The sequence below is a fragment of the Sitophilus oryzae genome, unplaced genomic scaffold (genome assembly GCF_002938485.1).
Source record: "Sitophilus oryzae breed Bouriz unplaced genomic scaffold, Soryzae_2.0 scaffold_154_pilon_pilon, whole genome shotgun sequence".
In the NCBI taxonomy this organism is placed as follows: domain Eukaryota; kingdom Metazoa; phylum Arthropoda; class Insecta; order Coleoptera; family Curculionidae; genus Sitophilus; species Sitophilus oryzae.
In genome coordinates, this window is record NW_022146225.1 from 392,798 (window position 1) to 411,924 (window position 19,127).

The 19,127-nt window shown below is 33.9% G+C and overlaps 1 protein-coding gene across 1 annotated transcript; it reads left to right on the top strand.

Annotated features, from left to right (window-relative positions):
• The first annotated feature begins 3,580 nt into the window (after positions 1–3,580).
• Positions 3,581–19,127, top strand: LOC115878991 (forkhead box protein F1-like). The gene is made up of 2 exons (XM_030895605.1): positions 3,581–4,665; positions 16,448–19,127. The coding sequence occupies exons 1-2, from the start codon at positions 3,756–3,758 to the stop codon at positions 16,618–16,620; spliced, it is 1,083 nt and encodes a 360-aa protein (XP_030751465.1). The 5' UTR covers positions 3,581–3,755; the 3' UTR covers positions 16,621–19,127.

A 19,127-nucleotide genomic window follows, 5' to 3' on the forward strand; every position in this document is an offset into this window, starting at 1 on the left:
GGTATATTATTACTAGCTGCTAAATACTCGCTAACGCAATTTTAGGACATGCTTTTTATTATCTGGATTTTATTCTGTTCATCTTATGCTGTTGTTTATTTCATATTAATATTCGTGTTTTAGATCTAAATTTTAATGCTATTCAATTACTTTAACGCGATAAAAAGTTAATGTTATTTTTTAATACCTTTGTGTATAATATTTTTCATATTTATATCTGGCAAAACTATCAATAAATACTATTATTTATGCAAAAACTATATGCAGTACCATATGGCACAATACAAAAGCCTGACTATTGCGGTGACGTCACAAATCGATGTCTCTGGCCTGTATCTCATGTTGGTTATGACAGAGCCTATTTCAAGCAGTGGAGGGACAGCATCTGATGGGGGCATATAAGGTTTTACAAAAAAAAATCATTTTCATTTAATGTTAATTTAAATAAATAATTGAATTAGTAATTTATGAATAAAGCTTAATAATTTCTATAAAATGGTGTGGCTTTGAAGTTATAACACACTAGTTTGTTATAACTTCAAAAACTCACGCGTGTGTTATTATTTAGTCCTGTATAAGTAGTGGCTGTTAGATAAATATTAAAACATGTATCTACCAAAAAACATAATATTCTAATAAGATATGTCACATTGTCATATATTATGTTGTCATGTGTTAAAGAAATGTGATAAATAAGGCAATCGCAAGGGATTTTAATTGAAAAACAACATTTTTGATTGGTACAGTTTTCAGTACTAGGCCTGGTGTGTTAATCCATTACAAAATTTGATTGATCCTCGAGTGAGCAATCCGCTGCTCATTAAAAAGCTTGGAAAAATAAATATTTAACCAACTCTTCTCATGGCGTTAGTAAACAGTTCACATGCCGATACCAACCGTGCATCAGTAAATCAAAGAAACAATTCTTTATAGGAGAGGGGAGAGAGATCTTATTAAATTACACACAGAAAAAGTAACAGTTTACATTAAGATTAAGAATGATCTAGCTATGGTGGTTTTTGAAAGAAAATAGAACAATGGGTAGGTATATATTTAATATCAATTAAACTTTTAGTTATGTAATCGAGTGCGCGATTTTTAAATTCAGTGTTGCCAACCATGGACATATTCGGCGCGCCGTTTTAGAACCTCTTTTAGTGCGAAGTGTACAAGATAGCTTAATAGCCGTAAAAATCTCATCGCAACTTTCTGAGAATATTTTCAACAGGAAATCGGTAGTAATGGCCCTTAAGTGCTGTTAAGACGGTAAGCTTTGTTGGTGTAAATAATAACTGTTTATACCGGGTGTTGCATCGTCGAGCGGGACATATGAAATCCCATATGTAAATTTTAATGGGGTCAATTATTGGCTTCCCTAATTATTTTAAAGAATAATTCTATTTAGGTTTATTGAAGAGCACTAAAACCCACATTCAAAAGAATAACTTTAGATATTTTTTATTAGTCCGTTTACGAGTTATCGCCGATTTCTTTTTAAATATTTCTCCTTTCTTATGGCCGTGTATTTACTTATGAGCACCAGTCAAGGTAAAAGACTGATGGTAAAAGACTTCATTTGACAGATAACTGTCAAATGAAGTTGTCATTTCAGAAATTTATCTAATCTATTTAGTACTTTATTATTATTATTAAAAACTCATACCTACATCGAAAATATTAGCCACGAAGAAAAAGTATTGATGATTAAATGGTATTATCAAGGAAATAGTTATCAAAAGGTGTCGGACATGTTTGCTGCTCTGTATCCGAATAGACCGATACCTAGAAAATCTACAATCGCAAGGAATATCCAGAGATTTGAGACCAAAGGTACCCTAATAAATAACTGCACATGTGATGCAAGGCAGGAACAAAGAGAAGATGCAAGAAATGATACCGACTTGGAAGTTTTCGTGTGCGTGGAAGAGAACGATGGAAAGATCAGCACAAGGAAACTTGAGGATGGAATAGGAATAGATCACACTACAGCGTTTCGAATTTTGAAACGATATAATTACTATTCCTTCAAATATGAAAAGCACCAAGAGCTACGAGATGGGGACGAAATACGGCGGCAGGCGTTTTATTTTGATATGATGGAAAGAGCAAACACGGATAGGGAATTTTTAAAAAACATATGTTTCACTGACGAGTGCACGTTTACCTTAAATAATGAACCCATTGTTCAAAATTATTGATATTGGAACAAAGAAAACCAACACAGGTTTGGTTTGGTTTATACATAATACCCTGGCTGTTCGGGAATATTTAGACAATAGTTTTAACGGAAACGTTATTGGCCTAAATCATACTATAGAGTAAATTGGCCAGCAAGGTCTCCTGATATTTCGCCAAATGATTTCTTTCTCTGAGGCCATTTAAAAAACAGGATATACAAGGACAAAAAATACCCAAATCTAGACGAGTTAAAAATGATATTTCTGCCCAATGCAATAGAATTTCAGTTTACTAACTAGCGAATGTAAGAAGAGAATTTTATGATTGCCTGGGTTATTGTCTAGCAGTCGATGGAGGAATATTTGAACATCTTCTTAAATCCTAAAGTTCTAACAATTTAATAGTACTAATTAAATAGAACTAAATTAATAAGTTATTGAATATTGTAATAATACTATAATTAACCTTGTAATTGATTACTTTATTTTACTTTAATTCATATTAATTTGTATTTATAAATACATCTTTAAGATTTCCGATGTAGGAATGAGTTTTCAATAATAATAAAGCACTAAATAGGTAAATTTCTGAAATGACAACTTCAATTGACAGTTATCTTTTACCTTGACTGGTGCTCATAAGTAAATACAGGGCCATAAGAAAAAAGAAATATTTAAAAAGAAATCGGGCGATAACTCGTAAGCGAGCTAATCAAAAATATCTAAAGTTATTCTTTTGAATGTGGGTTTTAGTGCTCTTCAATAAACCTAAATAGAATTATTCTCTAAAATAATTAGGGAAGCCAATAATTGACCCCATTAAAATTTACATGGGATTTCCTATGTCCCGTCCGACGATGCAACACCCGGTATATTTATAATTAATGTATTTTTGTTTCCTAAAATATTTTGATTAAAAGAAAATATATTAAAGTGGGCAACGCTCTGCCGGCCAAGTTTAATCACGTGCATTCAGTAAGAAATAAAATTATCTATGTACCAAAGTACCAAGGGTATTATAAAATGTTAATAACGGCCATAGACCCTCGGGACAGAAACTTAGCCTTCACCGAAAAATACCCTCATTTGATAGACTAAAAAAATTTCAGTCAAAGAAAAAAAATCGCAAATCTGACTTCCATCCCTCAATTAACAATGCTCTTAGAACCACCCAACGAAACCCAACAAAGCATCAAACAAGTAATTAAACCGAAAAAATCCACCGGAGCTCATCTTCGGTCTTCATGGCGGTACTATCTCCAAACCGCGCGCGCGCTCCTCAAGCCCCGCCCCCCGTTACATCGTCAATCTTTCCCCTCCTCATACCCCCCTCGCCACCCCCTACCCGCGCGGTACTGCCTGCAAAGCACCGCTGCCTCTGCCTCGATCGTTTAATACGATCCTGGCCCGCACGCGAGACATTTGTATACAAATCGGGTAAACTGTGTACCCGCGTGTTTGTACAGTCGTAAACATACAACAGCTCGTATACACACGCGCACCAACGAGCAGCGCGTATCAAATAAATGTTTGTGAATCGGGCATAATTGTTTATCCGTTTGTATAAATGTTTAAAGAATGATGAAGGATCAGCAGTTAGACTCCGTCGGTGTTCCCGGACAGTCATCCGCGTCAACCGGACTGGCCATTCAGCAACAGTTACTGCAACACCACCCCGGAGTCATCCTACCTAACGAATCTTCGAGTATCATTACACCAGACAATTCTGGAACGGATCCGGATTCAAAACCGTCATCATCCGACAAAAAAAGCGGAATCAGACGCCAGGAAAAACCTCCTTACTCGTACATCGCCTTGATCGTCATGGCAATCCAGCATTCACCAACAAAAAGACTCACACTCAGCGAAATCTACTCGTTTCTCCAGCAAAGATTCCCCTTCTTCAGGGGAGCTTACCAAGGATGGAAGAACTCCGTCCGCCATAACCTCTCCCTCAACGAATGCTTCATCAAACTCCCTAAAGGACTGGGAAGGCCAGGAAAAGGACATTACTGGACTATAGACCCAGCCAGTGAGTTCATGTTTGAAGAAGGCTCTTTCCGTCGAAGACCCAGAGGTTTTCGACGGAAATGTCAGGCAATGAAACCACAATACCATCCAGCTTCATTTTTTGCCAATAACATGAGCGGAATGGTTGGTAACCAAGGTGCAGGATACGATCATCAAGCTCTGGTCCAGTCTCAGGATTACTCTACTTGTTCGTACGGGACTCCAGCGCCTCAGGTGACGTCGGTTTCGGGGTCAGCTTACGGAAACTATGATTATCCCTCTGCGGTGTATCAGCAGCAATGTGAAGCTAGGGAATGGGGTTCGAATGCTGGGTTGTTGCCAGGGTATGGAGAGGGTGCGATTTCGAGCAGTTATTTGAAAGCTCCGTTGAGTCCGATGCCGGATAACCAGGATACGCCTCCGCCTGCTGTGGATAACTATTACCAGTACGGGGTGATATCGACGTCTTCGGATAACCGTAAGTACCTCTATAGTTATGTATTTTTTTGGATTGTATTTTGTGTGATTTGGAAAAAATAATTTAAGTCAAGAATAATGAATTGGTGGAAACTGTCGAAAACTTCATTCAGAACCTAGAAAGCAATGGAATGTGGAATAAATTAGTAGTTTCAATTAACCGTAGAAGTTTGTTCACCTATTTTTAATGTAAGCACTCGGAACGTCATAATTAGTGGTAGTAATTTTCAATTAGTGGAAAAAGTTAACAAACTTTTGACTTTTCCACTAATTATACTTGAAAATTTGCGAGGAATGTCATTTTGGCCCTTGATTATCAGCCGTCAAGAAAAATTTTGGTTAGAAATCAAAAGTTTATTGTTTTATAAGCTAAATATTATGCTTTCTCTATGGATACAACAGACTACCGCAAACTGTTGCTAGGATATTTTACTAATTTTAATTGTTTTTTTAGACATTGTTAGAGATGCCGCGAGATGCAAAACACGAGACGTCTCGTCTCGATGTCATTTTGTCTCGTCTCAAGAGCATTTTGTCTCGAATTGCGAGACGAGACGAGATAAAATGTTTCGAGACAAGACGAGGCGAGACGAGACGAGATATCTGGAAAACCATTAACACAAAATATGATAATAGGGTTAAAATTTATATAATATCAAATTGCGTGATGTTTTCTAATAGTTATATGTTTATGGAGAATAAATACCCACAAACTAACTAAATAAATATAATTTATTTGAAAACTTTAGAACCAACTTAGTGTCCAACGTCGAACTTAATATATGTTAGAACTAATCTTTACTTCCATTGTTTTTCCAAAGTCATTGAAAATTTCAAACGAAAACAAACAAACGAAATGGGAATGTTTTCTAGGGATGTCCGTATATAGGGTGGCCGAAAAAAAATTTGTTTTTTTAATTTTCTTAAAGTTGTGTATACCGGGTGCGTCTCAAAAGTGGCTCACCCTTGTAACTTTTTTATTTATTCGAATAAAAAAATGAGATTTGGTATGTTAGTATATGACATAAATTAGGATTGATTGATGTATTTCATTGTTTTTGCTCACTTTCTGTTTCACCGGAAATGACGACAAGTTTTGATTTTTAAATGACACCCTAGGTATTTGTTTACATTATTCGATAGAAAATGACACTCTGAATAGAATGACATATCATATGTCAAATTTTGCCATTTCTCGCGTATGATTTATTGACGAAATACCAAGTGTGTGGTATCAAATTATTCGTAAAAAAATGCTTTTTCCAAATATGCCTATGAGACACCCTGGATCCATTTGAAAAAGTTGAAATATGATTAAAAAAACGAGTTGGACATCTTTTAACCGGCCAGGACAAGACACGAAAAACATTAGGCGATCAAATCTATTTTTCCAAGGTTCCTTGATTAAAACATATTGCTCTTAACACAGCCATGACACTCTAGATTGAAATTTAAAATGCGATTTATTTTTAAAGTTGTAGTCATTTTCGGTGAAACAGGAAGTGACTGAAAACAAATGAATACGTCAATCATTCCTAATTTATGTCATATACTAACATACCAAATTTAGTGTTTTTTTACCGTTTATTTATCTGAATAAATAAAAAAGTTATAGGATTGAGACGCACTGCATTATTATAATGATTAGGAAAAATTTGGTATACTTTATAGAAAAATATTAAACAAAAAAATGTTTAATTAAAAAAAATATATTTGATATTTTCAAAAAAAATCATAATTATTTTTTTTCAATCCTGTAGGAAATATCCCTTAGGTAATATAAAGCATTATTGTGATATATTAAACAAGTCGAAAAAAAAACGAGACAAAACGAGACGAGACGAGATAATGTATTATCTCGTCTCGTCTCGATAATGTTTTATCTCGAAATTTCGAGACGAGACGAGATAAGTTCTTATCTCGTCTCGTCTTGTCTCGCGGCAACTCTAGACATTGTGAATGATCGTAAACTAAAAAGTATAAAGTCTGATGAAACTAAATTTATTCCACTAATTGCGAGGTTCTGAATGAAGGTTTTGAAAGTCTACCACTAATTTTGACGTTCTGAACTGTGTTCTGAATGCTTATATATGAAATTAGAGCAAAAAAACTTCTACGCTAATTGAAACCACTAACTTATCCCACCAATCTCGAAATAATTGAAAAAAGTCATTGTTAAAATAGTTAAAATGCTTCTAGAATTAATAAACAGTTTCTAAAAACTATCCTCCTGAATTTTCTCACGAGGTGTTTTGAAATTATGACAAAAAAACAACAATTTTATTTTTCTGGATAAAAATTAGAAGAGAACATTTTTTGCGACGGGGGTGTCGGTATAGTATAGCACAAAAAATATACAAAAACGAATGATAGGTATTATAGGTACCTGATGCAAGAATAAATAATAAAGATGCAAGAAAATTCCAAATAGGTAACTCTCTCTGAAGTTTTACGGTATTGTTTGTTTTCCAAAAATGCAAATTTTCAGATAAGAATGTTTTTTACAAACAAATTCATGATAAATATGCAGCAATAATTATTTTATAATTTTTGAAATAGTAGGGGGTTTCCAATGATCTAAAACAATAATTTTAATTTAAATAAAGTATTTTAAAAAATTTAAAATAAGTTAAAACTTAAAAAATGTTATAGAATTTGTCTATTTTTAAAACGATTGAAAACTGAGATCAAAAGAGAAAAACTGAAGCAACTTTGAACTGGATTCTTTTGTTCAGGAGTTATAGTATCACTTCATAGAAATGCCTGTTTTATAGTTTTATTATTTTTAAACTTCTAGTGTAGGAGGCGGAGTTATTTCTTTGATATTTCAAAGGCAAAATCTGCCCTGGCGTGCTAAAAACACTCTGTGTATTAAATTAGACACCGTAAAGCATCTTTCGGTTTAAAATATGACACTTTTCTTATCAAAGTATGCAGATAAATTGTTTATGGGAACCGAGATAATTTATTGTAACAAACTATATTCCTCTTGTATCTTTTTTTATTGCTTTTGTATTAGTTTATCGCAAAATAAACATGTATTGTTTTAAATTTAACCTGTGGTGCCAATGCGGTTTAAGAGTTACCTCAAATATATCTAATTATCTACTCTTTAGAAACGTTTATACAAATATAAATAAATTTACAAAGTATGTATTTCTACCGGGTGTCTCAACATACCGGTCCCAATTGAATACCACAATTATACAGGGTGTCATTGAAATGGTGTAAAAAAAAGACTCAAGAAGAAATAATTAATTGGAAAATCAAAATTTCATGATTTTTAAAACATCTTATTGCTGTAAAAACGAAATAAACCAATTACCAAAATTCCTTATTAAAATAATGCATTCCTTAGTTTATTCATAGTAAATGTTTAAAAAGTGACCACCATTCATTTCAATGCAGACATCTGCTCCAAGATCTGCGTACCCTGTGGAATATCCTTGGTGTTGCCCAAATTTGATTGGAAGAGTCAATAATGCGTTGCCGTAGTTGCTCTTCAGTATTAATCGGCACCGAGTAAACCAAAGCTTTCAAGTGGCCCCAGAAGTAGAAATCTAGTGGATTATTTCGTTGTTTAAAGCAATAAGATGTTTTAAAAATCATGAAATTTTGATTTTTCAATTAATTATTTGATAACTACTTGGTTACTTTTGAACCGCCACAACTTTCATAAGTTTATGTTGATTAACCAGTTGGCAACCCATCAGAGCAAACTCTTTGCCTTCAATTTTCTCGAAAACCATCGCTCTGGGCGATGTGCAACAAGAGTACATTTTTTGTAGAAAATAGTATGTAGTTTTCAAAAAACGAACCCACGTTGCAAAAAAAATGACCTCAAAAAAGTTATTCACGAAACAATCACCTACCCTTGCAAAAACTACCACTTCCACTTTTCCAAAAAAAATTTCAGTACACCAATTGAATCGGTTATTTAGAAAAGGGCACATCTACCTAACCATAAATTTTACAGTAGGAAGAAAAAACATTTTTAAATCTGATCGCGTGCACATTTTAGTTAGGTACATATTTTTGTAGGTTCATTGGTATGTCAGGACCCTGCTAACAGTAATTTTTCAAAGATTTTTGAAAAACTTATATGATAAAAAAATGTTTATATTTATTTCATTTGTGCCCTTTTCTAAACTTATTCCAGAATGAAACAATGAAAATAAAAATTCAACATAATATATTAAAAAAAAATAGTTTTAGATACCATTTATTAACTTAAGTAAGCTTATAATAGCTAAGAATTTTTATAACAGTATTAAAAGTCGTCTTCGGACGACTTTCTTCGGACGAATACTTTTTTAAAAGCCGTTGTTGGCCAGTCAAATATCATATTGTAAAATTCTTTGTTTTCCTCGGGGATATACTGGATTAGGGATCTCAAATTGTTAATTTTTTTACATTGATGGGGACTTATAGGCTTTATTTGCTACTTCAGTCGGAAGATCCGCCCTGGATCCGACAGGTTTGGCGAATGAAAAAGATGACGTAACAAGACCATCTATATATTCAGAGACAATAAGTTCTCCAGGATCTGAAGAGTCGTATCTGAATTCATTATAATGTGAAATCTGAAAGTTTACTCTTGGGATCTCTAGGGACCTTTCTTCTTTGTGTCTCAATAGACTGAACAGTTTTTTTTGTAATGTGTTGGCCATCATTTTTTGTAATCTATTATTTGGGAATTTAGTACTTCCTTCACTTCAAACTTGCCAGATACGGATGCCTTTTTGATGAGCTGTATATATTCTTGATGAGTATAAATTCTATCGACTTTTCGTATTTTTCTTTTGACGGTTCCAAAGTCTCTATCACAATCGTTAAAAGAATGTCCTCTCAAGGCAAAATAATGTACAATTTTCTTAAACCTTTTGTTTGCCGCCAATGCCATCAAGAATCGTACCACGGTATGATTCTTGTTTTGTCCAGGGCAACCGTCAGAAAATATGTAGAGCTCGTCTATAGTGTCAGGGACAAACTCTATATTATAGTCGTTTAAAAATGTACTTCATTGGGACCTTTTAATGCTTGTCCCTCATGTACGTGTGATGGGTATCTAGTTCGAAAAGGTCACATTGGTGTGACATGTAACCTTTTCGAACCAAACGCAGTAAAGCGGGTACCAAATTAATGCAGTTGTGGCGTGATATTTTGTGTCCGTTTCATACCAAATGGCGGGTCTTCAATAAAATTATATAAAAATCGCATAAAACCAAAATGGCCGGAATTGTTGTTTGTGCCCTTTTCCAAATAACTGATTCAATTGATTTAGGGTCAAAAGTTATGGCAGAGGATTTTTTTTCGAAATTTTATCTCGTTTTTTAATCCTGCAATTTCAAAACAACCTTTTTAAATTCACCCTTTCAGTGCCCCTAACTCCCTTAATATGCATTTTCCGCCCTATACTTATAGGAACTTTTTTTACTATTTTTAGGAATACTATCACCCTCTTACACCATTTCAATGACACCCTGTATACAGAGTGTCCCTAAGTCTCTAGAAAACTATTATATCGAGATGGACTATTAATATTAATGTGTCATACTGTAAGTTTTGTGATTAAAAATATTCTTAATATTTATGCTGTCAATTCTGAAGATAGCTAAAATTGACAGAAACTTTTTTTATTTCAAATGGAATTTACTATTTTACATTATGGATATAGAGGATGGTCCGAACTGTATTCCGGGAACTTCGGCAGCATATTCTGCAAATAAAAATAAGGAAAAAAGTTCGTATAAATGTATGTTCTTAAATGCTTAGTTTCTGAGATACAGGGTGTAGAAGTTTCATTTTTATTTCGTTTTTTTTTCCAAATAATTTCAGAAGTAACGTCAATATTCGGATGAAAATTGGTGTCTGGGAGTTTTTTGACATGGGGAATTTGAAAAATACAAAAATTGTTTTATACAGGGCGTCTAAATAATAATTATCTATACAGGGTCCGGCAATAGTGCGTCGGGCATTTGTAGTTCCTAGAATAAAAAACTTTAGAATTTTGTTTAAGTGCAAACCTAAAGTATGCACTAGGATGTATTTCAGGAAAATATTTTATCTTCTATAGGGTGGCTCAAAAAAGTGTGAATGGATCTGGGTGATTTTTTTTAAATGGAACACCCTGTATATTATTGCATTTTTGGCTTCCTTTCAGATCACTTTACATGGTCCTAAGATATGAGTAAATGTATTTCGATAGTTCCAGAGATATTAAAAAATAAATCAAAAATATATATTTTTCAGCGCTTCTTAAAAAAATTATTAGAAATACAAGAACTGTTCTGAAATCAAATCTATATTAGGTATTTACTTTAGATGGTCTGTTCTTACTTTGTAATATAATATGGTAATCGTAAATCATACAGGATGTTCAATATTCTACGCCAAACTTTCTAAAATATAAAATAATTTTTCTTCGTTTTTTTTAAATGGAACACCCTGTATATCATTTTTTTATTAGATGGAGAATTAAAAAATGAACATTTTTTGTATTTAAAGTATTTCAAAATTTTTAATAGTTTTGCGGATACACGCAGTATTATTTCATATGGCGCTTTCAATGGTAAAATACCAGAGAAAAATCAATGGGTGGCTTTGATAAAAATTTACTGTGGAAAATGCCATATGAAATATAAAACCGGGAATATCTGCGAAACTGTTAAAAATTTTGAAATTCTCTAAATATAAAAATGTTCATTTGTTAATTCTCCATCTATTGAAAAAATAATATACCGGGTGTTCTATTTATAAAAACGAAGAAAAAATGAAAACATATTTTAGAAAGTTTGGCGATTTAAACATCAATGTATGATTTACGATTTCCATATTTATAGCAAAGTAAGTACAGACTATCTAAAGTAAATATCTAATATAGTTTTGATTTCAGGACAGTTCTTGGTATTGTTAATAATTTTTTTAAGAAAGACTTAAAAATATATAATTTGTATTTATTTATTAATATCTCAGAAATTATCGAAATATAATTACTCATGTCTTAGGATTAAGTAAAGTGATCTGAAAGGAAGCAAAAAATGCAATAATATACAGGGTGTTCCATTTAAAAAAAATCGTCCCGATCCACTCACACTTTTTTGAGCCACTCTATAGAAATTAAAATATTTTCCTGAAATACATTCTAGCGCATACTTTAGGTTTGCACTTAATCAAAATTCTCAATTTTTTTTATTCTAGGAGCTACAGATGCCCGACGCACTATTGCCGGACCCTGTATATTGGCCATACATTGACCCTGTACATTGGAAGAGCGAAACGCTTGCCCAGCAGTTAAAAGACCATACCATAACTTGGTATACTGATGCTTCCAAAACCAATACGGGAACAGGGATCGGAGTGTTTGGGCCGAGAGCTAATTACTGGAACCAATGATTTTTTACCTAGTATCCTACAGGCAGAAATCTACGCTATCGAGAGATGCGTACAACTTAGATAGGAACTATCGGAAACAAGAAATAGCCATCTTATCTGATAGTCAAGCAGCGTTAAAGGCGATCAACTCAGTATCAATCAATTCGAAATTGGTCAAAGAATGCATAGAGAAGCTGAATAAATTAGGCAAAGAAAACAAAGTCCTCCTACACTGGGTGCCTGCTCACCAAGGGATAGAAGGCAATGAAAAAGCAAATAATCTAGATGGAAAGGAGCGAACACTCCACTAACTGGACCAGAACCGTTCTGCTTTCCAAGTGGTAACCAACTCAAGGCGGAACTCAAGAACTTGGAAGATTCCATCCGCAACCTGGAATGGAAATCTTGCAATGGTCTAGGACACTCGAAGAAGTTTCTGAGGGCCATATGATCAAGAAAAATCACAGATCTTCCTGGGTCTGAGTAAGAACAATCTTCGGATTGTCACGGGGTTTTAACAGGACACTGTCTCCTCAATGAACACCTCAGTAGATTGAAACTAAGAAGAAACGGCGAATGCAGGGGAAGATGGTGAAACACCAGTACACCTCATCACTGAGTGCGCCGAGACGACAAATATTCGTGCCATGAATTTTGGTGTTGATATTGGAGATGGAGAACTACCCTCTATAAAACCGTCCCAGATACTGGCTTTTGTCAAAGCCCTGGGACTGTATGATGAGTTATGATTCAAGAAAGGGGGACACAATGGATCTGTAAGGTCGAAGTGATTAACCCCCCTCCCACTCATTCTAAATTCTAAATTCTAATATTGGCCATTATAAAGTACGACTAATAAATATATTATATAATATAAAATAATTTACATGTTGTAAATGTAGTCCTGTATATTAAATGTCAAAATTTTCTTGAGTCTTTTTAATTTTTACATTTTATCATTTTAAATCGTACCACCTATAGACCGCGCGTTCGTTTTTTTTTCCTGCTATCGTCTTTTGTTTATGGCGGCGCTTACTGCGATCCGCGACCTTCCGCTGTTGACAATGTAATCGGAGATGACGTTCCGACATGACAGATGACAGGCCAGTTGACGCCGTAATGCGTTAGTTACATGGTGGGTGGCCAGCCGAGGAGAAATAGTAGTAAGTCGCTATAAAGCCCCCCATACACTTCGGATATTTCGCTCTGTTTTAACCGAACAGGCATGACTGTTCAATTCAGAAACGTCAATGTATGAGTGTGTTATTTTAGGAACTATCGCAATTAAAATATTCTATTAATTGGTGAATGCACACTGTATTTACCAATTAATAGAATCATATCAATTCTCTCTGATGTAGGATATGTTTCCATGTTCGGAAAATTTCTGAGATTTTTATTTATTTTAAGTGACACAATATGATAACTAGTTGTTAAAGGGTGAAGCTATGTTGAAGTAACGTCAGACATATCACAGCCATCCTAGATTTAATCAAATAATAAAGATCTACTCACACTAAATCATAAAAATGAATACGTGAATAATAATACGCTTACGTGAATTTTTCTATCAATAAATTTCATAGACTTGGTTATCAAACCGTGTTCCCGTAGATTACTTAAATACCTACGAATTTTCTAAAAAAATAAAAATTAACACATTTTTTAAACACAACAAAATAATATTAACTAAACAAAACTAGAAAACGTCATTTTTACTGCATCACAAGCAAATAAAAATTAATACGTAGCTAAGAGTCATAATTCAGGATTTCTCTGGGGGGTGCCCAGCAGTACCAGGGGGGGGGGCAGGCACCCCCGTGCACCCCTGTAGTTACGCCAATGGACACAATAGATCTATAAGGTCGCGGTGATTAACTCTTCCCCTCTCAAACAATCTACAACCTAAGAAGGTGTTCCCACAAAAAAATTAAAAAGGCAATAAGTCCTGAGGGAAGCTGCACGGTTAAAACCGAACAAAATAACCGGGGTGTATGGGGAGCTTAAAGCTGCACCACGCAAAGATATATAATTCCTGTTTGGTGCCAAAAACGATATAAAAAGCTGCGACAACGCCTCGTGAAAAATTCCCTGGGTTTTATTGACGTTTTATTGGGCTGAATAGATAGATAAAACGGGTGTAGGAAAACAAATAATAGCGTATTTACGAGGGACAGTGGAGTTTCTAGCCCATATGGTGTTAAAACTTGTTTTATGGCTCGAAATAATAACGACAGTGTCAAATATCCTCAAAATATTAAGATGAAGAATATTGTTAGGGATAGAATCTTTGAATAGGGCTCAAACACACTGACGACCAGGTCGCACCGGCCAGGCCGCACCTACCTCTAAAACCATTAAATCAAATGAGATAGCGCGCACTAACGTCCTGGCCGTCCGTTGGTCGTTGCGACCAGAAGACTGCACGGATTGTGGCACGGAAATATTATTATTTTCTGCCGCTTGCTGCCGGTTTTCTTCCAAATTAATAATTTTTCAGATGAAATCCCTCAAATTCAAGGCACAATATTTTATTTTCTATAAGATATAGTGTTTTAGTGTAGTTTTTTCACACGTGCAGAGAATCCAAAGAAATAGTATACAGACTGGATCAAAGGTAAACTTAAATCTAATCCCTTTTTTTTATCAAGGGTCGATTCTAGTAAAAACTCAAAACATTTTTATATGATATACCTACTCTATTTATAGTTGGTATGGTACCTGTTATTATACCTTTGAGTTTCGATGGTAAAAAATAAAAAAAATAATATTTAAAGTTTTTCTACAACCACTTGTTTTTTTTATTAAATTTGTTTTTTTAGTTGTATTGTAGTCATGTACAGATTTTGCGACATATCGACCGTCTTCTGTTATGGACAGACCGGGCAGTTTTTGAACATTTCTCGCGGAATTCATTAACTCAGTGGGGGTGAAAGATACCCTCTCATAACTGCTAAGTATTTCTAATTCTTGTCTAGATTATACGGAAGAATAAGGAACCATTATTCTTCTTAGGATTAGATCCATGGGCACTAAGTCAGGCGGCCTCGACGGCCAACGGCTGGGATCTTGGTTAGCTATTCAATTATTCTTGAAACTGGCTGCAAAAATTTGCTGATAACTTCAGCGTTCAGAGGCGGTGCGTCGTCTTGCTGGAAAAATATGTTTTCGAGTTCCATTAAGGGCATATCATCAATAAGGGGTCCAAAGCCTACTAGTTAAAAGTGGCGAACTTTTAAAAATTCTGTATTTCGAAGGGGATTATAACAAAATATCAAGTGTGCTATATTTTTGGAAAGGTAATTTTAAATTCTTTTCAGTTAATTAAAAATATAGACGGTGTCCCAAATAAAAAATCAATTTTTCTGTTGATAACTCTTAAATTATTAATTTTTAAAAAATTATACTTAAACCATTAAATTCTACGTAAAAAGGTGCTTGGGAAATGTTTTCATAGAAATACAAAATTTTCCAAAGCAAAAAAGTTACAGCGATTTTTTAAACATGCACATTTTTGAAAAACACCCCGTAACTCCGAAACGGTAACAGATATCGATGTGCGGTTTTCACCATCATGTTTTTGATGAAAATTGAGCTCCAGACAGCAATATTAGTTTTCGTCTATCTCCTATAGAAAAAGGTGTTTCCATTTAAAAGCGTCGAATTTGACCCACCCTGTACATAGAGGACAACTGTATTTTAAATATTATATTTAATTTAACGTTTTTCAAACAGGGTTCATTAGACTATATTTCTACTAGGTACATTATTTTGAAAAAAATAATAAGAAAGTAACTTTAACATTCATAAAAATAGAAGTAATTACTGTTGATTCTTCGTTATATTGTAAACATTGAAATAACTGGAAGCTAAACTTTCTACCTGCTTATATAGGCCCTAATATGTTTACTTCTAAAGTCGATAAGGGCGCCATATCAGTAGAAAAAAGAAACAGAATATCTCCCTTTTTGTCGGTCGCGCGTACATAATACTTTTTGTTTGTTGTGAATAGCAACTTCGCTTTTTAGTTAACTCGGTTATTTTAACATTTCTGAAACAATATTTTCTAATTGGTAAAACGTAAAAAATCGTTAGATCTGGCAACTCTGTTGACACTGGTCGTTCATCTGGCCGCAGCTAAAAACGCAATGCATCCGGCCAGCCGACGCGACGGCCAGGTCGTTGCGACCTGGTCGTCAGTGAGTTTGAGCCCTAAGAGTCAATTTCACTAGTCCGAAAAAGTAGCAAAATAACCGTTCGGCATTTAATGTAATAGATTCTTTGGTGTACTAATTCTATCTAAATACTTCTCTCCGGATAGACAATCCGGGGACACACTGTATATCTTTAAAACACAAGTTTATCTATAGTTCATTAAATCACACTAAGTTTTTCTTTTTTTTTTGCAGTGATGAGGCCGTCAAGCAACGGAGGAGGCATGTCAAACATCTCGAACCAATGTGACAGGAAACCCTACCTTACACCCCCTCATTCTACGTCACTGCCTTCTTCCATGCCATCACCCCCTACGTCAAATACCCCTCACTCATTCTACGATGCACCAGTGAAGTACAGTATGTGAATAATATGTGAAATATGCGTTGATTTTTGAAAAATATCGACATGCGTGTACCTTTGATGAAAAATAAACTTTAAACAGGTGTTTTGTATGCCAAGATCGAAATCTTTTGAGTAAAATATCAAAGAGCATACGTAATGTGGTCTAAAATATGTAAAAAAAGTGATAAATACAGAATAGAGAATGTTTTTTTATGACTCTTCTGTAAAGGACTTCTATAAAGCTTCATTCTGGACCTAAAAATTAGTGGTTTGAATTAATACAAATTAACATCAAAGGAACATCAAAATTAGTAGTCGTACTAATCAATTAGAAGAAAAAGTTAATTATAATAATTGAAAATGTAGTTTTTGATTATCATCTGGATCAAGAAAAATTGTGAATATTCTATTGCTAGGATATTTTATTAATTTTAATTAGATTTTTTTATGCATCGTGAACGATCACAAATTCTTAAGTTAAATATAATTGAATTCCAGTAGCGGCTCGTGACCATTAGAACTGATGAGGCGACGGGGGGGTCTAAGCTGCAACAAGTTTAATATTTTTTGTTCCTCAGATATAATATGTTTGAAGGTTTAACCTACTAAAAATGTCATAAGAACTTTTTTTTGTTTTTATGTGTTTATTTTCTTTTTGTTTTTTTAAGCAGCTAAGCAACAATAAGCTAGAGATTTTTTTGCTCCTCAGATATAATAAGTTTGTAAGCATAACTTATTAAAAAAGTCATCATCGGAACTGTTTCTTTATTTTTTTTCTTCAGAGTATAAATAATATAACTTAAACATATATTAGGTATTAGCTAACTAATCTAATGATCGTAATATAACAGCTCTAATTTGAGGTTTTCGTTCGGTTAGTAAGACGGAATTTGTCACATCAAGCTCTACGACGCGCGACGCGACGACATAAATAAGAAACAAACAAGTAAAAAATAGTTAAAAAATGTAATTGTATAAGAATTATTCCTTGTAGGTTAAGTTTATTCGTCTGTCTTTAAAAATAGCAAATTTATCAACTATGTCATCATAAAACTTCCCTTCGTTCTCACTAAGGGTAACCAACAGCGCAATTGAAAATAAAGACAAAGCAGAAAGTCTATCTTGTAACATTCTATTTCTTAAGTAAAATTTTATCCGTCTTAGACAAGAAAAATCCCGCTCGACTTGAACACTTGTAATCGGGATCGTTAATTTGTCTTTTTATCATTTGTTATAACACTTATCTGGGGAGTAGGTCTGTTTCCCTATAAGACCTCTCGCTTTTCATCCTCCTGTCTTCTGGAAAACGGGGTTTCTAGAAGGGACATCACAATGTCATGTACATGATTCATTTTAAAGTCTGATTATTACAAAATAAATCACTAAACTCTGAATTACGGCTAGATCACACTACTTGCTACTCACAAAAGCATAAAACAAACCGACCGAACAGACGTGACGTTTAGTAATTCCCCGAAATATCTAAAGTTAATTATTTTGACCAGTATTGCGTGGATGCCAAGAGTTCATATTTTTCAAATTTATTCTATACTCTCTTCGATATACGATATTATTTCCATAATTATTGATGGGGTATTTCGTGAAGATCAATTAATAGATTAATTTTAATTACAAAGAGCATTATAATGTCGCATTATCCAGCCATATCAAGCACGAACTATTTTTGAACTTAACAATCAAGTTTGTAAAGAATGGATTTTTTTCATGAATCTGGCAACAGCGTTGCACTTAAGCGATTTGGCTGTCGCCTCTGCAGCAGCTAATTTCACGCTTTCCCTCCGCTTCCCCGACCCACTGATTTCAATGTGTGACGTTTTAGTTCATTGATAAAAAAAGGTCGGCAGAGGCGGCAAAAATTACGCCTCAGGAACGCAGAACGAAAAGACGCATTGTAGTTCAGTTAAAACAGAAACGATATGGCGCGATCGGTTGGTTTAGACCGGTCGAAAAGTAAAAAGCTTGGTATATTTTAATAAAATTATTCAATATTAATATTGCTATAATATAAATATACGATTAGCTGGAAATAAATTTGTGTACTACTAAAAGATAGAATTTCGAGGTGAGTCGGCGCCTCAGTTGCCTCACCTGACGGGCCGCCACTGTTGAATTCACTGATTTATTCCACTAATGTTAAGCTTCTGAATGAAGCATGAGATTATGCTTATTGTTTATTATGAGAAAATTAGCGAATTTTTTAGCGCTCTGTATCTAGTGGAACAGTGTTCAAAATGTACCTATAATTTTGTATTGCAAAACCAAAGGATCCAATCCAAAGTTTATATATAATATGTTTATTTAAAGAAAATAAAAATGATCTATGTTTAAGATTCTGTACGAATTAGTTAGAATTTAACTAAAAAAATGGAAAATGTATATAGTTTTTTTGTTTGTCGCGATTTTTCTTATTTTATCTTTTTTTTGGAAAGTGGCAATTTGAAAACAATTTGCCAAAAAGAATAGGTTATTCTCAAAGTGCCATAATGTATAAAGCTTGTATTAGTTATT

Excerpts from the sequence above, each read along its gene's own strand:
- LOC115878991 (XM_030895605.1), top strand. The coding sequence starts at position 3,756 with ATGATGAAGGATCAGCAGTTAGACTCCGTCGGTGTTCCCGGACAGTCA. Across the intron at positions 4,666-16,447 it reads ATCGACGTCTTCGGATAACC|TGATGAGGCCGTCAAGCAAC; the intron begins GTAAGTACCTCT and ends TTTTTTTTGCAG.